At 41.0% G+C, this 21,230-nt stretch overlaps 1 protein-coding gene across 2 annotated transcripts in view; it reads right to left on the bottom strand.

The window, feature by feature from the left end:
- Window positions 1-21,230, bottom strand: part of AMDHD2 (amidohydrolase domain containing 2) — a 300,831-nt gene that overhangs the window by 162,191 nt on the left and 117,410 nt on the right. For both annotated transcript variants that reach the window (XM_085632173.1, XM_085632174.1), the window contains exon 6: window positions 449-661. In XM_085632173.1, the coding sequence (XP_085488299.1) occupies window positions 449-661 (213 nt within the window). The remainder of the gene's footprint in view (window positions 1-448; window positions 662-21,230) is intronic.

Below are 21,230 nucleotides of genomic sequence, written 5' to 3'. Positions count from 1 at the left end.
AGGTGCACAAAATCCCAAGACCTAAATCTCAGAGCACAACTAGTCTCCAGCACGCAAATGTGTAGACAAACAGAAATCTAGAGGCTAGCCTGACCCAAAGTCATTCAAACAGATGCACAAGGAAAAAATAACTAGTTCTGTCCAACCCAACATAATCCATTTAGATGTAGGCGGTCCCACAAAAGACACACTATTGTACAGACAAGTGATAATAGTTCCCATTAGCCTGCTTTTAACAGACACACTACTGTATAGAAACTTTAAATTCAGGTTCCAGAAAAGACCGTTCATCACAGACATTAAGGAGGACATAATGTACAATGAGAAGAGTTTTCATTGAAAGTTCAAAAGATTCTAAATTCACTAGATACCATTTTACCACTGATGGTCACTCCAGACAACATGCGTACATCCACCAAACAAATGCTTATATTCAATACCTCCTCACCTAGTGAGACGCAGATCCCACGCTTGGCCAGTTCAGCAATCACCTCACTGCTTCTCTGAATCTCTGGTGCTAGAGTCACGATACTCACACCCTCAAGGCTACCATAAGTACCCAACAGGTCCTGAAAGCCCTGGTCCTCAAAGGTACGCAGACAATGTTCAGGGTGTGCTCCCTTCTTTTCCCTGCTGATAAACGGCCCCTCGAGGTGGGTTCCTGACACAGGTTCAGATGGTAAGGAGAGACAAACAGAAGAAAAAAAAAATCATTAAGTATAATAAAAGCAAAAGCAGAAGGTCCAGACATTTGGTTTTGTCTGGAGTGCTGGACTGGGGACCTTCACATAAGTGGACAGTGCTGCGGGATAATGCTGGACTGCAGAAGAGAAGATGCCTCCATTTAGATGTCAAAACTAGTTTATATGGAACCACTTAGACTCCCTTAAGTTTTACTTTTGATTGACACTTATATAGTACATACTATCTTCTACGTAGAAATTGTTTTTCCATCCCACCCAAATAGAGTAATCAGGCCAGGAAGACTTTTGTTTTTCCAAAGCTAAGTATACAACCTCTATTTGCACATATATGTGAAATCGGCTCATAGGGCTGTGAGAAAGAGTGTTCGAACGTGAGTTGTGGCCAATTTACCTCAGTAGCAGACAGGCAGCTCAACAAAGGAAAACAGGTTTCATCAATTAGGAATCATTGCCTCACCTTTCAGCAACAAAGCTGTATGATAGGACAGTGGGTCTCACATGTGTCACAATTTATTAGAGTAGTTAAGCGAAAGTAAGAAGGTCACAGTACTCACTAACCACGTTAAGCTCAAAATAGAAGTATTATTAGCCATTAAAGACTGTACCAGTGAAAAAGGCACATCTAACCAGGTGTTCTCATTAAAGGAAAAGGTGACAGCAGAGTTTCCATGAATCATTGCAGAACCTCAAATCAAATAGGTAGCTGCAGCCAGTAAGCCATGATCAAGCCTGGAGTGGAATAAAAACCGAAATGGTGAAGTATGCAGTAAGCTGATGCAAGATATTAATTTGAATCAGTCATGGCAGCAGTTCTGCAGCTTCAAATTTGTTACAAGTTGTAGAAATTACCATTAAGAGCCGGGACGTCAAATCTGCATCTGTAGCTGTTGGACCGTGACGCAGTCAATTTCAAATCCCAGTTTAATATTCCTTTCCAACATGTGGTGAATGTGGTTCGAGTAAAAAAATTCCAAGCAAAGTACTGAAGGTCAAGTTGCGCTGAGCCAGATATTTATCTACGAGTCAGTAGGTTTTGGCCTCGTGATGCATTGGTTTTCAGGCTGTTTATCTGCTCTAAGTGCTATGAGACACCTCGAGGTAGACGCTGCAGTCCAGGGTAGGCTGCTAAATGAACCCATATGTTGTTTAGATGTATTTCAGGTCTCCTTTCACTTGCCTCTAGGGATGCAATACTTATCTGGTTCCTTTCTTAATTAACATGAGATGACAACAACTGATAATGAGGTATCATGGTCCTGATCCTTTCTCACCATATACCCACAACATCCTAGTAAGCCGCTTCCAATAAATTACGTGGTATGATAGCTCCAAGCTGTCTTCCTTCCTCCTTTCACTTCTGATTTCACCTGTGGTGTTCCCACAGAGGACCCTGAGGTTACCTAGTCTGTCCAAGGTCTAGATCTAGCTCTGATTTTCCTCATATATCCCATGACTTTTTCTTTTTTTTACGGTTATGGTAATGACGCCCATATCCAATTGATAAAGCTCAATTATGAAAAACTGAAATTATAGGTGTCAGGCACCATGTGTGAGAATCAACCTTAGCTGTCTGCTGTCCTTCAGAGAGAGGAGCTAAAAACATGAGAAGTAAGATGGCTTTTGAGCTTTCCCTAAGTCTACATGAATTGCTGGCGCTCATCAGTTTGACAAGAAAGCTATGTATTTGAGCTGCCTGAATTGATGACTGATCTGTTGTAACTGAACCACAATGTAGCTGAATCCATGCTTCATTCTATGGTGTGGACCCAACTTTCTTGAAGGACAAACTTATGCCTCACGTTTCTTCCCAAGTCTTGTATTCGACCTCCCAACGAAGACGTGAGGTTTCAAAGCTTCAAAAGCAGAGGTAAGGTGGCTCATTTATTTTTGGGGTTGATGCTTCCTCCTTAGAACTGTCTGCCATGATTTTTTCACTGTACAAAACTTCCACAAAACACGGAAAGAAATCCATAACAAGTAAATTTATGTCTGTTTTCCCTTTGATACTCATAATTCCTTTATACTGATGCACTACTTAACCGTGGTGCCCAAAAACGCTTGCTGGTATGCCAGCATTTTCCCTAATAAATCTGCTGGGGTTTCCTCCCAAAACGAAAGACAAAGAGCATGCAAATTCAAACAACAAGGTGTTCAGACAGAGAAAGCTGCCCTGCGTGGCTCTGCAGAAACAATTAGCAAGCTGTAGCACTTTCTTACTCTCTCCATGTATGTTTTGGACAAAATTATTATTGTTTAAGTTCAAGTCTACCAAATACATCTTCTGTATTCACTCTGCTTGTGGGTAACTTACCCAGTTGTATTCATGGTACCCTAATTATCACCCACCATAGACAAGTGGTGTAATGTTTGCGGAGAACTTTATTATTCCTCTCAAAAGTGCTTTTAATTTATCCCACACAATATCAATAGATACAGTCATCATTAATCTGAAAATATTTTTCCTCTTGTATTCAGTTTCTTTAAATCTCAGGTTTTCTAGCCACGTTTGTAGAAAATTCTATCTGCCACAGGTATAACCCCAGACATTTTGCTTCTCCATACTGTGGATTTTTGACCCCTGGAGGGGCAATCCCTTCTCCTCATGTGCAGTTCCTAATTCAACAGGATGTGCATAACTTTAGACATTTCACACAGTTATCACCTAAACGTAAGAACTGGTGCCTTATAAATTGGCTGTATGAACAGAGGATCCCTTGTCTAGTGACGTGCATCTGTGCAACGAGAATTGGGAGTACTCACTTTCCGTCTATTGGCAAGTATTCTCTTATGTGCTTTTCCCCAATCTAAGTCTAAGTGGACTCTCCAAAACAACACTAAAAGAGTTCATTTCAGCAAAACATCCACCATGCACACGGTATGGGTCTTTTGCAGAAATGAACTCTTTCAGTGTTGTTCCGGAAGTTTGTTAGAGGATTCTGATATCCGGACAGAATCGCAGACAGATCTTGCCTGCGTGTTCTGAATTGTGAGGAGTGGAGTTTCAACTCTGAAGCATTCTTGACCCTTTGTGGGCTTTGCATATCCCGACCAAATATCCTCTAAAGTAATTTTCATAATAGCTTTAGTTTGGAGGCCCTTGTAGGACACAAAGAATCCCTATAGGTTAGGGAATTGTTGTGAAGCTGTGCTGGTCTGCCCTTGTATCTTTTGTGGTTATCCTTTTCGTTTTTTTCACAGTGAGCTCAACTAGTATGCAAGTTCACTGTAGGACACCAGTTTTACAGCTGAGAGAGCAGGATCTCAATGTTGAGGAAACATACTATGTGCATCTTTCTACTACTGTCCCCTCTACCCCTGTTATCTGTGGACTGCCAGTGATGGCAGGCCTTTGTACCTACATTCGTGCCGAGGGGCCGCCTATATGACTCCGCACTCGAATATAAAGTCTAAAAGCCACACATAATGAGGGATCTTTAATTGTTATGGAGTCTAAGCAAGAGAGGGTAAAAAAGTAAGACAGTCTCTCTCTCTTTCTCTCTCTTGCTACATAGATGAGCTGTGGAGTCCACTTGTCTCTATGTGTGTTGCGCTACACAAGACGGTTGTCACATTTGTATGAAGCTACAAATCTCTAGGTTGCAGGTACACATCTCCTCTAACCTCCACTGAAAACAATTGTCCCTGAAAGGGAATGGGGGTAGTACCTTGTGAGGCCTCTTGGATGAAGCCGCAGTTCCCCTGACAGAGGGAAATCTACTGCACACCTCTTCCTGCTGGAGATCTACATTTCTAAGGAAATGGCTTCCTATCGGGGTGCTATTCCACATCCCACTGGAGCAAGCTCGAGTGTCTCAGGAGTGGCTCCCAATCTGCATGACCAGAGAATGAGGTGAACAAGAAGCCATACCTTTCCAAGAGTTGAGGGTCATTTGAACATTTCACACCAGCTAATTGTCCAAGACTGGCAACCACGGAAAGATACATACTGGTCTGATCGACCATTACGTCATTCAACATTTCCAATCCATGACCAAGAGGTCTATACCCCAATGTAGGGATGAAAACACAGAGGGGTCAGGAGAGGGAATGCTGCCACCATTGCAACTGCTACTCCACAGTAAACTTAAGTTTGGAAAGTATCTGCAGAGCAACTTTGCTTTGGCTGATGAAGAAATGCTAAAAAGTTGGAGTGACCCGTTTCGCAGCCAGAAAACTGCTAGCTGCTGCAATGACCAGTGTGAGAGAGCCTCGGTGGGCGGAGACAACCAGGACGCACAAGGTTTTGCCAGCCACCAGCTCAGAGGAAGCAGCACTGAGCAAGATAACCACTGCATCCATGAAAGGCCCCATCGACTTCAGCTACCAAGAATACCAGCAACAACAGAAACGAAAAACATCTCATTTCTACCAAGGTAATTGAATTCCCTCTTCCCCTACCTGCATCTGCACCCTATGAAATTAAAATGCAATGCTTTATTGTAGTGTACCATAGCTGTAACTTGTCAGAGTCATGTTTTACTGCTCACGTTAACTTTCCCTACCGGATGTCCACTTCTCCAAGACCAGAAGGGTTGCGTCTGGACACCAGAGACGTGAAAGTTTGCACACCAGCTTCCTCAGCCAAAATGGTTAATATAATTGTTACTCATGGAGGCCATGTACTAAGTCTCATGAGCTTGGGTTGGCACCTGCTTGTATTCTCAGTGAGAATTTACTCATGTCATTTATTGATACCTAAAACTGTGTGTGATAGAGTATATATTTGAGTCTTGCCTTCTCTCGGGGAGCTTGTCGCCATTGTTAGCATTAATTTCTCAGGCTCAGCCTACTAATTTTTTCAATAAGCACTCTTCAGACTCAACCTAACTGTGATACAGAGTTTTCTTGACAGGTGAGGACGCTCAATAAAACACTATTGTTGGTGTTTAATTATTTTATCCTTCAATTTATCTGCTAAGTAACATACCATGTTTATTTGTAAAGCACACGTTCTCCCAAGGGTATCTTAGCACTGAATAACAGATGTTTATTGTTGCCCAACTCAATGGTAGACATTTTATCGACCTCAGAAGGATGAAAGGCTGCATGGAACAGGTGACCATGAGGTCAAGCACAGGCCCCTACATTGGAAGCATTAGTCCACTAAGCCACCAGACCCGGGTAAATAAGTGTAAAAACTGTTCATCATTGCTTCTGAAAATGTTTGTTTTACATGTAACCCTTTTTCGCCACTTGGGTTAAGGCATCATCATCATCGCTTCAAAAGCTATACTACTCAGATTATTGTCCCATGTAACAAAGAGGTTTGGTCCTCAGTTGACAACTTCAGAATATTCATGTCAAAGGTTGCCTCCTGGATGACTGCCAACTCCATCAGTTAAACAATAGCATAGAGGTAATCATTTTTGGAAGGCTTCCTTCTATCTGGTTCTCCAGCTGGTGACAAAAGGAACTGAGGCAGCTCCCAAAACCTGCTTAAAATATTTAAGGTTCATATTTGATTGTAGACTCGCTTTCACGACACAAAACAATAAAGTAACTTCTACACGCTTCGTCTATTTGCAAATTTTAGTGCTCCGGGGCGAACTCTTTGAAGTGGTATGTGTAGACTCAGTGTACAGGGTGCATCTGGAGGAAAGAGAACATTGGTTCAGCTAGATGTGAAGCCCTCCTGGCTTTAGGAAGGGTGAGGGACCCCAGCTAAGAAGGGACTGTCACGTTTTAGGACATACTGGGGTCAGAGCGGATCACTGAGGAATGTGACAAAGATTGCACCCTAGGGCGTACACGTAGGCAAAAAATACTATAGCAGGAAAGACTAAGCCCCATCAAAATGGGGAAGCCCCAGAAGCCCAGAGAGCCAAATACCCTGGAAGATAAGGTGCACAAGAGCTCCAACTCTTGAAGGGGAGAGAGCACCTCACTGGAACTAGCTGTTCTCCCAGAGCTCCTCTAACTGCACTTGAGTAAAGTACTGGTGGCAATCATGGCCTCAAAGGAAGCAATGGACATTAGGATAGACACTGTGACTGTGGAAGTGGGGATTTTTAGAGAGGATCAGCAAAAAGTAGCAGACTGAGTGAAGGAAGAAGGCGCCAACAAGGTGACACTGGCTGAGCTTGGACTAACGTTACATAAACATAACTGCAAACCGTCACAGATGGGGTCACCACAATGGAACACAGGATGGAGGACGCAAAAGAAAGAAATTGTCAGAATAATGTACACATCGTGTTCCTACCAGAGGGGACAGAGGCACTGATCTGGTGAAGTTTTTGGAAATTTGTATGAGCGTGGAGGTAGCACTTCAAGCACGGATACATGTCTTTGCGTTGGAGAGCGTGCACAAGGCGCCTGTGAGACAACCACCCTGGGAGTCCCCCAGAACGGTAGTTACCAAACTCCTGTGTTACCATAACAGAGATGTCCTCCTCTAGAGAACCAGGGAGGCTGGCCCATTTCAAGGCTCACAATGGATCAGTGAAGCAGTTTCCGGAGTACACTATATTGGTACAAAAGAAAGATGGCTTTTTTACTGTGGAGAAAATGGCGCTCACAGAGTAGTATGCTCTGATATTTCCAGCTAGACTGAAAGTAAATATGGTTGGTAAATCTTTGTTTTTTGCAGAACCTGTAGAGGCTTGGGACTGGCTAGAAATCCGCAGAAATGAGTCACTTTAGTGCTTGGCAATTTCACCTATGGCTACACCTCTGAAAAGAAAAGCCATAGGAAAAGAATTGCTTTGAGGAGACTGACTAGGCTCCAGACCGTAAAAGACAGAGCGTCAGCAGTCCAGGTGGCAGGAGAGATAAGCTGAGTGCGGTATTCAGAGACGATATCTGTGTGGAATCTGGCAACAGTTTCTTGGAGGTGGACTCAGATGCCGCTTCCAATGGGGGTTGATAACCCTCCCCATATTACTCTCAGAGCTGCAGAAGATCGGTGAATGATGTACTATGTTGGACAATATGGTTAGACAAGTTGGGAGTGAGGCACACGCAGCTGTCCACGGTTAGATGGCCTGATGGAACTTAGACAGACACCTACTGGACTGGGTGAGGTTTTGCTGGTCCTAGGGACACTGATGCCGACTTAAAGATTTTGCACCCTTACAAAAATCCTTTTCACCTCATTGTAAAATGCCAGTGGGGTTGTTAGGGTGGATTATAGGGATATCTTTAGGGCTAGTCTCCACACCCCTTGGTTCGTACACATTGCAGATCAAGCACAATCACCTAGACATGTTGCCTACAAGTGATAAAGGTTGGGCAGGATGCCTCTGCCTTTCCGCCCTGGGGAATGGGAGCTTGGTTAATTAGCTTAGGTACAAGATTACTCTTGTTTATATCTTAGGAAGGAGCTGCTGCAAGATCTAGGGAAATATTGGATAACTGAGGAAGGGGAGAGAGGGGTGAATCCAGGGTTTGCCTATTCTCTGAGAACTTTTGGTAGGAAGCAGCAGGAATAAAACGCTGAATATCACACAGGGTATCATGGGTACGCGCAATAGCAGCTATTGTCTTATCGCTTGGAATGTCCAAGGGTTAGGATCAGTTACCAAAAAGGGTAGACCTAAAATACGTCACTGGGACCTGGGAATGAAACTGTACAATATAAGATTGGTCCCAAAAAAGGATTATTCCAAAACAACAAAACATTAAAGGATTGAAAAACATAATGGGACAAACACGCCAGTTTGTTCAACAGCGATTCTTCACTGTGTTATTGATTACAATCATGGCTACGTGATGTTTTGAATGTTGTTTTTATTTATGTGGCTTAAGGAGGAGCCTTTTTCTTATGTAAAGAAATATGTGATTTGCACTATATTCTCTTTATATACCCCCTTATCCTCACTCAAATCACCAAACCTTCTATATCACCCCCTCCCTTTGTTGGGGCACTTGCGTTTGGCATTGTTTTGATACAATCATTTACAACAAAGCTTATGTAGCATTCAGTGTGATTAAATAACATTGGACCTTTAATTAAACAACGTGTTTGTCCTATTATGTTTTTCATTTCTTTAATGTTTTGTTGCTTCGGAATAATCCTTTACTGGGACCAATATTATATTGTACAAGGGCTAGGATCGGCACCTAAAATACAAAGATAATGATGCTCTCAAAGGGAACAGAGCGCATATAGCGCATCTCCAGGAGACTCATCTAACGGGGTAGAGGTTACACGATTGCAGCGTAGATGGAGGGGCCACATTTTTGCGACGGAACACTCGCTTTTTGCAAGCGGCTTCAGAGGAAAAGGTGGAGGCTTTTCTAGAACAAGCCTGACTTATCATATTGGATGGGGAAGTCAGGAAACAAGTGGGTAGCACAATCACCCTCAATGAGCTGTAGGCAGGCATCAATGATCCAGCAAAGTTAAGAGCCAGTTCATGATGGCTACCTGGCGAATTTTATCAAACCTTCTCAAATTTTCTGATTCCCCATTTAGCAAAGGTATATGCAAAAGACTGGAAGAGAGGTGAACCTCTTGACATATCCAGGGAAGACCTGGTTGTATCACTCCTCACTCCTAAAAGGCACAGAATTGGTCCAATCATATTCCTCCTTTTCGATGATGAACTGTGATTTTAGAATACTTCGTAAGGTACTGGCGATGAAGCTATATCAACACCTACCATCCCTAATCAATAGAGCGTAGAATGGGTTTATACCCTCACGGAATAGCTCGCTCAGTCTTAGGAGACTGTACAAAGTACTAGATGAGCTATATAACAATCTGCACCCTAGGGCAATTGTGGCCTCAGTAGACCTGGAGAAGGCATTTGATACTGTAAGATGGCACTTCTTAATTGTCACCATGGATCGCATGGGCCTCGGAACCTAATGGATCCATTGGATAGAGGTCCTTTATGTTAACCAATGTGGCACAGGTCAATATGGGTAATAACATTATCCAGAAAGTGTGTTGAAAACAGCTGTAGATAAAGTATCACTGTTACCTAGAGTTAACCTTCTTCAAGAAAAAACCACAGATATAAAAGACATGAACAAAACTGTATGTGTATTGAAATATTCCACTGAATCATCACAGATCAAGAAAATCATAAGTAAACACTGGCGAATTATTTCTATGGAACCAGATCTTCTTGATCTTTTTGACAATAAAATCACATTTGCTTTTCAACGTTCAAAAAATATTAAGGAAATCTTGAAAACACCTAAGAAATTGACTAAACCATGGCGAGGTATGCTTCAATGTCAAAACTGCACCCACTGTGGTAACGTAATAATTGGCAACCAATTTAATCATCCTACGAAAGGTTACTCCATACCTTTGCATCATACAAGTACTTGTGATACGACTAATTGTGTATACGCCATCAAATGCCCTTGCGGAAAAATATATGTAGGTCAAACTGAGAGGAAAGTGAAAATTCGTATCTCAGAACATAAAAGTAACATCAGAACGAAGAATTTAAAATCATCTGTAGCATCACATTGGATTGAAACTGGTCATCAAATTTCTCAGTTGCGGTTCACTATACTTGAAAAGATCACACAACGTCGAGACATGGATCCTGCAAAACAAAGACTAAGGACTGAATACTTCTGGATAAAAAAACTTAATTGTTCCCACCCCATCGGGTTGAATGATCGTATAGAATATGCCTGTTTTCTTTAGTCTATTAATCACAGTTCCATTGGCAAATTGTGTTATCCGGTCCCGAAATGCACTATTTCATAATCCATTAATCTATCTTTGAATGATGTTGTTCACTTATGTATCTTTATTATGTTTGTATTTTGACTTTTGAATGTATTTTGTTTCCGTCATATTTTATTGTTTTCTGTTTCTCTCTAACTTTACTGTTTTTTCTTTTTTCTTTTAACTTTATTGAGGTTTCTGTCTACTTTTCCGTATCTTTTAAACTCTTCGCTTTCACACGGTTTACATTTGTCTGGCCGCTCTATTGGCCGCCAGCATCCTTATTTTTGACAACTCGATGCCCATAGGCTTGCGTAATTACGTTATCACGTAACCAATTGGCTCACTCCACTCATATATATCGACCAATCACAGGGTGATTTAGATTGATGATCCTGAACCGACGTCGAACCTTCACGCCGCCAGCAGAGCCTTAGATATGTGAAAACCGTCAGGTTTCTAGTAAGTTTTCGTTCAACACGCTCCCGCCTGGGTTTAAAAGGGATCCTTTAGTATCATTTTTCACATTATCTTTTCACTCGCTTTAAGCCTCCGTGTTTTTTCACTCGCTTTAATTTTTTCACTCACTTTAAGCTTCCGTGTTTCTTTTACATTGGTTTTCGACCCTGTGTTACCTACACGTTTTGTTAGCTCTTGCATGTTTCGTTAATTTTTCTTTTCTTTTAATTTTTCTTCCCTTTTTATTTCTTGTTCTCACGCCTAATTTCCTACTTAGTTTGTTCTCATTATAGTTTCACGTATCTGGTACGTATGTTTCGTCTTATGCATGTATTGATTGTACTGTCTATAGCATTCACTTTTTCGGATAGTGAACCTAATGGTCTTGTTTCAATTCATTTTTAGACCCCTGAAGAAGGGTCAAATACTAATGACCCGAAATGCATTGGGTGGATGTCTAATAAGCCTAAGAAGAATAATCTTTGTCATGTACTATTACATTTGGAAATGACATTTTCAACGAGAGATCTAATCGGATGAATTTGTTGTAACTCAATCTATGAAGTTAATAAATTGATGAAGAAACTCACCAGTTTCGTTGTTTATCGAGTGCCCTTGTTTTGTGAGAAGGTGACTCTTCTCACTACATACGACAATTTTCATTAAGACGCGGGAGGACTCCGCGTGGCACAAGGAGCACCAACAAAAAAATTTTTGGGAATCTTGCCGAAATTGCCTAAATAAGAGTGCACAGGGATAACATAGTGTTTTTCATTCGTTTTCAAGTCCTTCCCATCCCTGCTTGCACCACCAGTAACCATGCAACTAGACGACATCGCACAATTAACCACCAATAAAGCTGAAACGCTCGGCTTCTCTGCAGAAGCCGCCCAAGAAATTTATGATTTGATCCAGGAGACCAGAAGTTTCACTTCACAAAAAACTACTACTTCTCAACTTTTACGACAGTTTGAATATATAAGCAAAAAAGAAATTAATCAAAGGATGCATGCCACCACGTTAATCCATTATCACAAAAACAAAAGAATACCGAGGGGACTTAGGATAGCCCTCAAGCCAATGTTATGCAAAAACAGCAAGAAATTTGTTGAAAGATGGTATCAGATACTGAACAAATGTTCATTAGACCTCATTCTCTTGATTGTGGAAGAACTTTCAAAAGTCCTAATTGAATTAGAAGAGGAAATTAAAATCTTACAGACTGAAATCAATAAAATTCCAGATCTCACCAAAACTCTTGAAGACATTAATTTGAAACTGGAAAAATATGCAAAGGAAGTCAATGAAAGAAAAATTAGAAAATACCGCAGAGATACACTGGATTATAAACTAGAAGAAGTTTATACTTGGGCTGAAGTTTATAATCAAAGGAAATGGCAATCACAACCTACACAAAAGACAACTACATCTTCATCTCAAGAGAGTGTGGTATCAGACTCAGAAATTTCAGGGTCAAGAGGCCCATTAAACAAAGCAACCTTATCCACCACCAAACCATCCACAAGTAATAACACTCAACAGCCTGCTTTTTTAGATATCAGCCCCGCGGCCAACTCTCCACCATCAACAGAAAGCCAACAAGAAGGAGCAAAAGAATCCGACCAAACAATTGCAGAGAGGACCAGGAGCCAGAAATCGAAAACAACCTCATAGTCAACATTTCATCGAAACAGTTGACCAAAGCAGAAACTAAATTACTTAATAAAGGCATTACATTCGTCCCCACCTACCATTCCAATCAAGCAGAAACGGAAATCGCTTTGTTTAAATTCTTCAGAACTTTGAAACTAAAATTTTTCTTCAAAGATATTCAAACACAACAATGCATAGAAACATGGGATACAGACTTTAAACCCACCAGTACCTTTTGTGCGCCTTTCACCCACAAAACTATTGAAACTTTTGAGAGATCTGTACTTGCTGACATACAAGAAATGAAATTTGTCAAACCAAGAAAGTTGAATCTTTCTCCTAAAGAATGGAATACACTTAAAAATTTAAGTGCTGATAAACAACTAACTTTTTCTAAAGCAGACAAAGGCGGCGCCCTTGTCATAATGGACACTGAATTTTACATCAATAACGTCAATGAACATGTTGCAAATCAAGACATCTATTTGCCTTTGGAATCTGATCCTACTGTAGAATATCAACAAATACTAGAAAACATCACTAAACATGCATTTGAAATGAATTGGATTGGCACCAAGACCAAACAATTTTTTGACACAAAATTTCCAAGAAGACCAAAGCTATACATGTTACCAAAGATTCATAAGGATATTAATAACCCTCCCTTCAGACCCATTGTCTCGGCGTGTGGGTCTATCTCTGAGCCTATTGGTAAATTTGTAGACAAATTTTTACAGCCTCTTGTTCAAAAAAGCGTCACCTACATTAAAGACACCACTTCTTTTTTAAACTTGTTGAATTTGGTTGAACTTGAAAATGATGCATCCTATAGTCTGTGCACTGTTGATGTAGTAGCGCTATACACATCAATACCCCATAATGAAGGCCTCGAAGCATTAGAATGGAGCCTGTTAACAAGTGAATTAGAGGAGTCACAAAGGTTGTTTATTATGGAACTCATGCAATTTGCTTTGTATTGTAGTTATTTCGAGTGGCAAAACAACTTTTACAATCAAACAAGTGGCACATCTATGGGATTCGGGGGGGCTCCCTCGTATGCCAATATTTTTATGAGCAAATTTGAAACAGACTACATCCTTGAGAATACGATGTGGAAAGAAGGCATCATCATGTACAAACGGTACATTGACGACTTATTCTTTATTTGGAAAGGATCACGCTCACAACTTGAAGAGAATATTTCGATATTAAACACACACAATGACCGGATTAAATTTACCTACCACATTGATGAAAAAACCATTACATTTCTTGACGTCATTGTCAAACTTGATCAGAATCAAATTTCGACTCAGCTACACATCAAAAAGACTGACAGAAACTCTAGTTTACTTTTTCAGAGTTTTCATCCGGAAACGCTAAAAAAACATCTACCAACTTCGCAACTGATCAGAATAAAACGTATTGTATCCAACAATGATGATTTAACTAAATCTATTGAACAACAATTGACCAAGTATCGACAGAGGGGTTATCCAGAAAGTGTGTTGAAAACAGCTGTAGATAAAGTATCACTGTTACCTAGAGTTAACCTTCTTCAAGAAAAAACCACAGATATAAAAGACATGAACAAAACTGTATGTGTATTGAAATATTCCACTGAATCATCACAGATCAAGAAAATCATAAGTAAACACTGGCGAATTATTTCTATGGAACCAGATCTTCTTGATCTTTTTGACAATAAAATCACATTTGCTTTTCAACGTTCAAAAAATATTAAGGAAATCTTGAATACACCTAAGAAATTGACTAAACCATGGCGAGGTATGCTTCAATGTCAAAACTGCACCCACTGTGGTAACGTAATAATTGGCAACCAATTTAATCATCCTACGAAAGGTTACTCCATACCTTTGCATCATACAAGTACTTGTGATACGACTAATTGTGTATACGCCATCAAATGCCCTTGCGGAAAAATATATGTAGGTCAAACTGAGAGGAAAGTGAAAATTCGTATCTCAGAACATAAAAGTAACATCAGAACGAAGAATTTAAAATCATCTGTAGCATCACATTGGATTGAAACTGGTCATCAAATTTCTCAGTTGCGGTTCACTATACTTGAAAAGATCACACAACGTCGAGACATGGATCCTGCAAAACAAAGACTAAGGACTGAATACTTCTGGATAAAAAAACTTAATTGTTCCCACCCAATCGGGTTGAATGATCGTATAGAATATGCCTGTTTTCTTTAGTCTATTAATCACAGTTCCATTGGCAAATTGTGTTATCCGGTCCCGAAATTCACTATTTCATAATCCATTAATCTATCTTTGAATGATGTTGTTCACTTATGTATCTTTATTATGTTTGTATTTTGACTTTTGAATGTATTTTGTTTCCGTCATATTTTATTGTTTTCTGTTTCTCTCTAACTTTACTGTTTTTTCTTTTTTCTTTTAACTTTATTGAGGTTTCTGTCTACTTTTCCGTATCTTTTAAACTCTTCGCTTTCACACGGTTTACATTTGTCTGGCCGCTCTATTGGCCGCCAGCATCCTTATTTTTGACAACTCGATGCCCATAGGCTTGCGTAATTACGTTATCACGTAACCAATTGGCTCACTCCACTCATATATATCGACCAATCACAGGGTGATTTAGATTGATGATCCTGAACCGACGTCGAACCTTCACGCCGCCAGCAGAGCCTTAGATATGTGAAAACCGTCAGGTTTCTAGTAAGTTTTCGTTCAACACGCTCCCGCCTGGGTTTAAAAGGGATCCTTTAGTATCATTTTTCACATTATCTTTTCACTCGCTTTAAGCCTCCGTGTTTTTTCACTCGCTTTAATTTTTTCACTCACTTTAAGCTTCCGTGTTTCTTTTACATTGGTTTTCGACCCTGTGTTACCTACACGTTTTGTTAGCTCTTGCATGTTTCGTTAATTTTTCTTTTCTTTTAATTTTTCTTCCCTTTTTATTTCTTGTTCTCACGCCTAATTTCCTACTTAGTTTGTTCTCATTATAGTTTCACGTATCTGGTACGTATGTTTCGTCTTATGCATGTATTGATTGTACTGTCTATAGCATTCACTTTTTCGGATAGTGAACCTAATGGTCCTGTTTCAATTCATTTTTAGACCCCTGAAGAAGGGTCAAATACTAATGACCCGAAATGCATTGGGTGGATGTCTAATAAGCCTAAGAAGAATAATCTTTGTCATGTACTATTACATTTGGAAATGACATTTTCAACGAGAGATCTAATCGGATGAATTTGTTGTAACTCAATCTATGAAGTTAATAAATTGATGAAGAAACTCACCAGTTTCGTTGTTTATCGAGTGCCCTTGTTTTGTGAGAAGGTGACTCTTCTCACTACATACGACAATTTTCATTAAGACGCGGGAGGACTCCGCGTGGCACAAGGAGCACCAACAAAAAAATTTTTTGGAATCTTGCCGAAATTGCCTAAATAAGAGTGCACAGGGATAACATAGTGTTTTTTAATAACATTTTGCCTCAATATTAATTGTACTAGGAAGGGTGCCCTCTCTCTCTCTCTCTCATCTCATCTTCTCTTCATGATAGCGATTGAACCGTTGGCTGCGGTGGCTAGAACGAAGGGTAGAGAAAGGGGACTACCATTATGGGAAGACATTCACTGGTTTAAAAGTTAAAATCTCATCTTAACAATAAAAACAAATTGAAACAAAAATGGGAAGACATTCATATCATCACGTTGTACATGGACAATTTGGTATTTTATGTCAGGAACTTGGTACAAGACTTGTTCAGATGCAGTATCCCCTGCAGCATAATGAGGTGGTATCCTAGCTGAAAACAAATAACTTCAAAACGAACAAGTTCCCAGTGACGCCAGAGGGGAAAGCTGCTGACTTGGAAGAATTGGGGATGAATTGGGCTGATCCACTTTAAATATCAGGGTGTGCATGTATACACATATCATGGCCTAGCTGACCTTAGAGATGGGAACCTGGAAACAGCATTTAGAGGGTTGTGTGATACACCCATGCATACCTAAACAAGGCATGCATCTTTACCATGCATGCCTTTACCACACATACCTTACAATGAATTTGCTAAAAGGATATGCATGGTATATTGCAAATCCCAGCCCACTTGCCCTGCACCCTAACATCAGATATACCAGCCCTGTAATCCACCTCGCCCCAGCCCTTAAACCTACCCTGACCCGAAGCCCTAACAGTTGGTCCCTGCCCAAAAAACCTACCCGGAACCCCCCCATCTTGAGCCCTCAAAACGACCCGCCATCCCCTTAAAACTACCTTACCCCCCCCACCCAGAGTCCTAAAACCGACCTGTCCTGCCCTTAAAACTACCCCCTCCCCTCCCCGCCCTGAGGCCTAAAACCCTGCCCCCTGCCAAAAACTACCCAAAATACAGCCCCCCCTGACGGCCACCCCTGAAAACTGCCCATCCCCCACCAACCCTGAGCCCTAAAACTGGCCCCAGCCCTTAAAACTACCATAACCCCCCCTCAGCCCTACAAACCATCCCCATCCCAAATAACTAGCCCTTCCCCCAGTACTGAGCCTTGAACACAATCCCCACCCCTAAAAACTACCCACCCCTCCCCAACCGGGCCTCAGCCACACTTACCTGGTCAAGTCCTCAGCTTCCTATCACAATACTTCCTGTTCCTCTCCCCACCCATCCGGACATCTAGACCGCTGTCTGCCTTAACCATGCATATGTGTGGTTAAGGCAGATGCGTTGTTTAAGTAAGTGTTGTTCTTCTTGCAGGGAAATAGCACACGTGGCTCAGCCCCTGTTGCAAAGGTTGTTTCCCATTTACAGTACTGAAGGGTTCAGTAGAATTCTGGAAGACATCGAGGCTTCCAATTATGTCTAGAATAGCCCTTACAAAGATGCTGAATACTGCACAGGTTCCTGCATTTCTTTGTAAATTTATCTGTGTGGGTATAGTGATTTAAGGAGCTAGCTACATGGTTTTGAAAATTAGCTTGGGTCACAGGGAGACAAAGGGTAGCCATATACACACTTAGAATCCCAATCTCTGAGGGTGGGTTGTGAGTCCTGGATTATGAACTACATTACCAAGTATCGCATGTTTAGTACACAGCACCTTGGTTGGATGGTATATTTGTGGATGGTATATTTGTGGAGGAGATGAGAGTAGTAGGACAGCCAAAATAGGGAGCTTTACAAAAAACCAAGGAAACCCCGGAAACTGCCTATATTATTATCGATGGCCCTCAGATTCTGCAGAAAATGTGTCAAATTGACTAGAGAGAACCCGCTGTACACCTTAGTGCTTCTACTGTTAGGACTGCCCCACTGGGACCAGGATTAACAGATGGAGATTGTTTTGTAGGGAGCACTGTTATGCCGCTAGAACAACTTGGCACCGGGCACTTTCTGAATTACAGAGCACGACCTGAACGTTCTCAAATCTATGGTATATGGACACTCAAGAACTTCCACACCACAGGGTGTTACAGCTATTAATGTCAACGGAGGACAGCGATCATCTGATCACCTGGCATACCATCACGCAGGCCCTAATCACAAGCAGATAGGGTTGTGGCAACGCACTATACGCTGCCATCCAAGCCCTTCATCTTCACAGGTTTCTAACCATCCAAAATGCTCCCAGACTCGTCCTCAACCTCCAGTGCTGAACCAACACCACTCCTTAGGGAGCTCCACTGGCTTCCCATCAGAAGCGCTGCTAATTCAAAGTTTTTACACATGCATTCAAGTCACTACACAATACGGGACCCACGTACTTCAATTACCAGTTTCACTTCCACCAACTCACCTGAAAACTTCGCTCAGCATCACTCTCACTTGCACGCACACTCCGCATCCACAGAAGCAGAGGTCGATCATTCTCCTTCCAAGCCGCCAACTCCTGAAACACATCAAGGCCTTCCCCTTACTTATTAAATTCCACAAGAAGCTGAAGACCTGCCTATTCAATCAGTCCTCTTGCAGGACCATTTAGACTGCCTGGACTCCGGCCCAGCCTTGCCTGTACTCAGGCCCAGCCTCACCACACGCCTACACTCACCTACTCAGCACCTAAATGTCCTCAAATGTGACAAACAGCACTCTACAAATTCACTTTACATTACATTGCACCTTGTTTTACAGAGAGCTTAATGGAATGGTTAGAAAAGGGATGAACAAGGGCAGGGGAAAATGAAAGTCAGACATAGGTCATGACATCAGAGGAAATGGGACAGGATATTCAGTTATATACAGAATATTTAAGTCACTGCCTCTTTTTTCCTATGGTCTGGAACTGCCCAGTGATACACCTCTACGGTAAGCAAGTAATTAGGCACTTAGTTGCCCATTGGTGTAAGAGAGACAGCTGCAACGCCGAAGTTCTGTCTTTTATCAACTACAGTGGGAAGTTAAGCGATCTTTCACGAGCAAGGGTAATGTTAAACTCAACACGACTAGACTATGCAGCTCCAGTCAGGATTAGATAATCGAGAGGTATTGAATCATCAAGTATTTATTTTTTAAGTTCTTTGGTGCTTTTTAACACACTGCAATGGTTTTGAATCATTTAGCAGGGGAAGATAGGCAATTGTAATGAACAAACCTTCACCACCCACACATGGTTAGTTGCTAATCACCTTTAACATCAATAAGAGAATGCTCTCTTAAACTTTATATTGGAGCTTCTTAAATGGGTATGGTTGCCACCAAGCTCCATGCCTCAGGCTGTCATGTTTACAGTCCTGGGATTTCTTGTTACACATTATTATCATGTGTCAATCCAGTTTGTTGTTCAAAAGAAGTAATCCAGAGTTGGAAACAGTATTGTAACACCAGGGCCTGGAAGAAACCATGTCTATGAACGGTGCTACTAAAAGCAAGCCTAGACTCCTCCAAACTACTGATACTTTTCTAAATTATTATTTTCCGAACGATGAGTGTCTTCTATTAGTATGATTACAGTATTGAACTTGCCTAAGTGAGTCATCAGCAACTTACAATATATTTGCTTAGGCCACTGACATTTAATAATATTAGTTTCAGGTCAGATATACTTAATTTTAATCTCCATCAGGAAGCATATTTTAGTTATTTTTATCCAACGAAAGGGACTAATTCATATGCTGCAAGCTCTCTTCGACCAACTCTGCTTCCACACACCGACCAACTATGGTGATGTCAACGATTTTGTATGCCTTCCTTTTAGCCATGCCCTCCACTCTAAGTGGCTGTTGTTACAGGGTTACCAATGTCCAATCACATATCTAAATAATGAGCTACCAAACATTAAAATTAAAGATAAACCCCATCTCAAATAGATAGTCTGGGACTAGCTTTTTAAAATTCTGGAATCCACTGTTTCACCTCCCACCAACTGAGATCTAAAAAAAAAATCAGAGTTTAAAACTCGTATACGAAACCATAAAGAGTATGAATATGTTTCACATAACAAGCTGTCTGAATAATCATTGTTTTGGTAGTAATGTTCTGTGAATAGACCAAAATTGTGCGGGATATGTAATTTTCTACAAATGAATGAAAAAGGCAAGCCCAGGTTTAAAAAACAAGTCAGGTCCTTGGAAGTAGTCAAAAGAATTTCCTGTATCCATTTAGAAAAGCACAATTTAATTTCCTCATTCAGCCATTGACCCACCAGAATGCCAAACAGTCTTTATTACCAATCATGACCGATTGTTCAAGACTTTGTTTTTTTAGTTTTACCCCCTTTTGTCTACATCTGCGTTTCGAGTATATGGTTGATAATGAAGCAGCTAACAGTTTCCACCTTGAATATCGCCGAGTTCAAATTGTTAGTTAAGGATTCCAATTTGAAGGTCCACAGACTATGCCCGCCAGCTTTGCCAACCTAATACCAGTTTCTGGTGGCTTAAGTGTTCCGAGAAACAGAGAAGCTAGAAACACTGAAGTTCAGAACTTTTCTACACATGAAACAATCCTTCTCAGGGATCACCACTAACCAATTACAGTCTCTGCCAGTCGGTTGAGAACACAGCACGATCTCCTATCCCTCCCAAAACCTTCGAAGTCACACCTTTTTGAAAGGAACCTAGCCTAACCCGTAACTCACTGACTTTAGTGTGAGCTGCACTCTATGGGCCAGATGTAGTGATGGAGCAAGGTTTCGAGAAAGAAACTTGCTGGGATTCAATCCTCTCAAACAACGTATAATAATGTAACCAATTTGTTTTGTGAACACTAAAACCACAATACATCACAAACACTTTTATCTAGGGGAAGCTTCTCTATGTGCATTATTAACCCGTAACATGAATGCCCTAAAATGGCTGACAAAAACACAGGATTTCTATTGCGCATGAGTCTACTGCATCTACGTAGTATGACTCTGTCGCTTTTGGTGGGAAAATTTTGCAGATGCGCAATGGCACTAAAAATGGCTGCTTCGAACTCACATGCTAATGCACCTGCTACTGCTAAACCTCATAAGTTTTATTAAACACTAATGCAAAAGATTTAAATAAGTAAATGGGGATAGAGTAGAGAAAAGTGGTATACAGTGAAATTATTTGTTTCTGTGTTCTAACGTGTCTTTTTCTGACTTTATTATTAGTTCTTATTTGGGCCTCAGAGGGTGACTGGAATCCCTACCTCATATGAACTGCGCGCATGTGCATAGAGACTGGCCAGAAACAATGATGGTTCCCGAATCACTCAGCCAAGGCCACATTGAATGAAGAAGCCTGAGAAGCTCAACTGATGACCCCAGCAAGAGCAACAATGTTGAACAAAATGGTTAATTTACTGAGTAA

Source organism: Triturus cristatus, chromosome 10 (genome assembly GCF_964204655.1).
Source record: "Triturus cristatus chromosome 10, aTriCri1.1, whole genome shotgun sequence".
Classification (NCBI taxonomy): Eukaryota; Metazoa; Chordata; class Amphibia; order Caudata; family Salamandridae; genus Triturus; species Triturus cristatus.
Note: the sequence above shows the minus strand (reverse complement) of the source record. Positions and strands in the feature narration are given on the sequence as shown.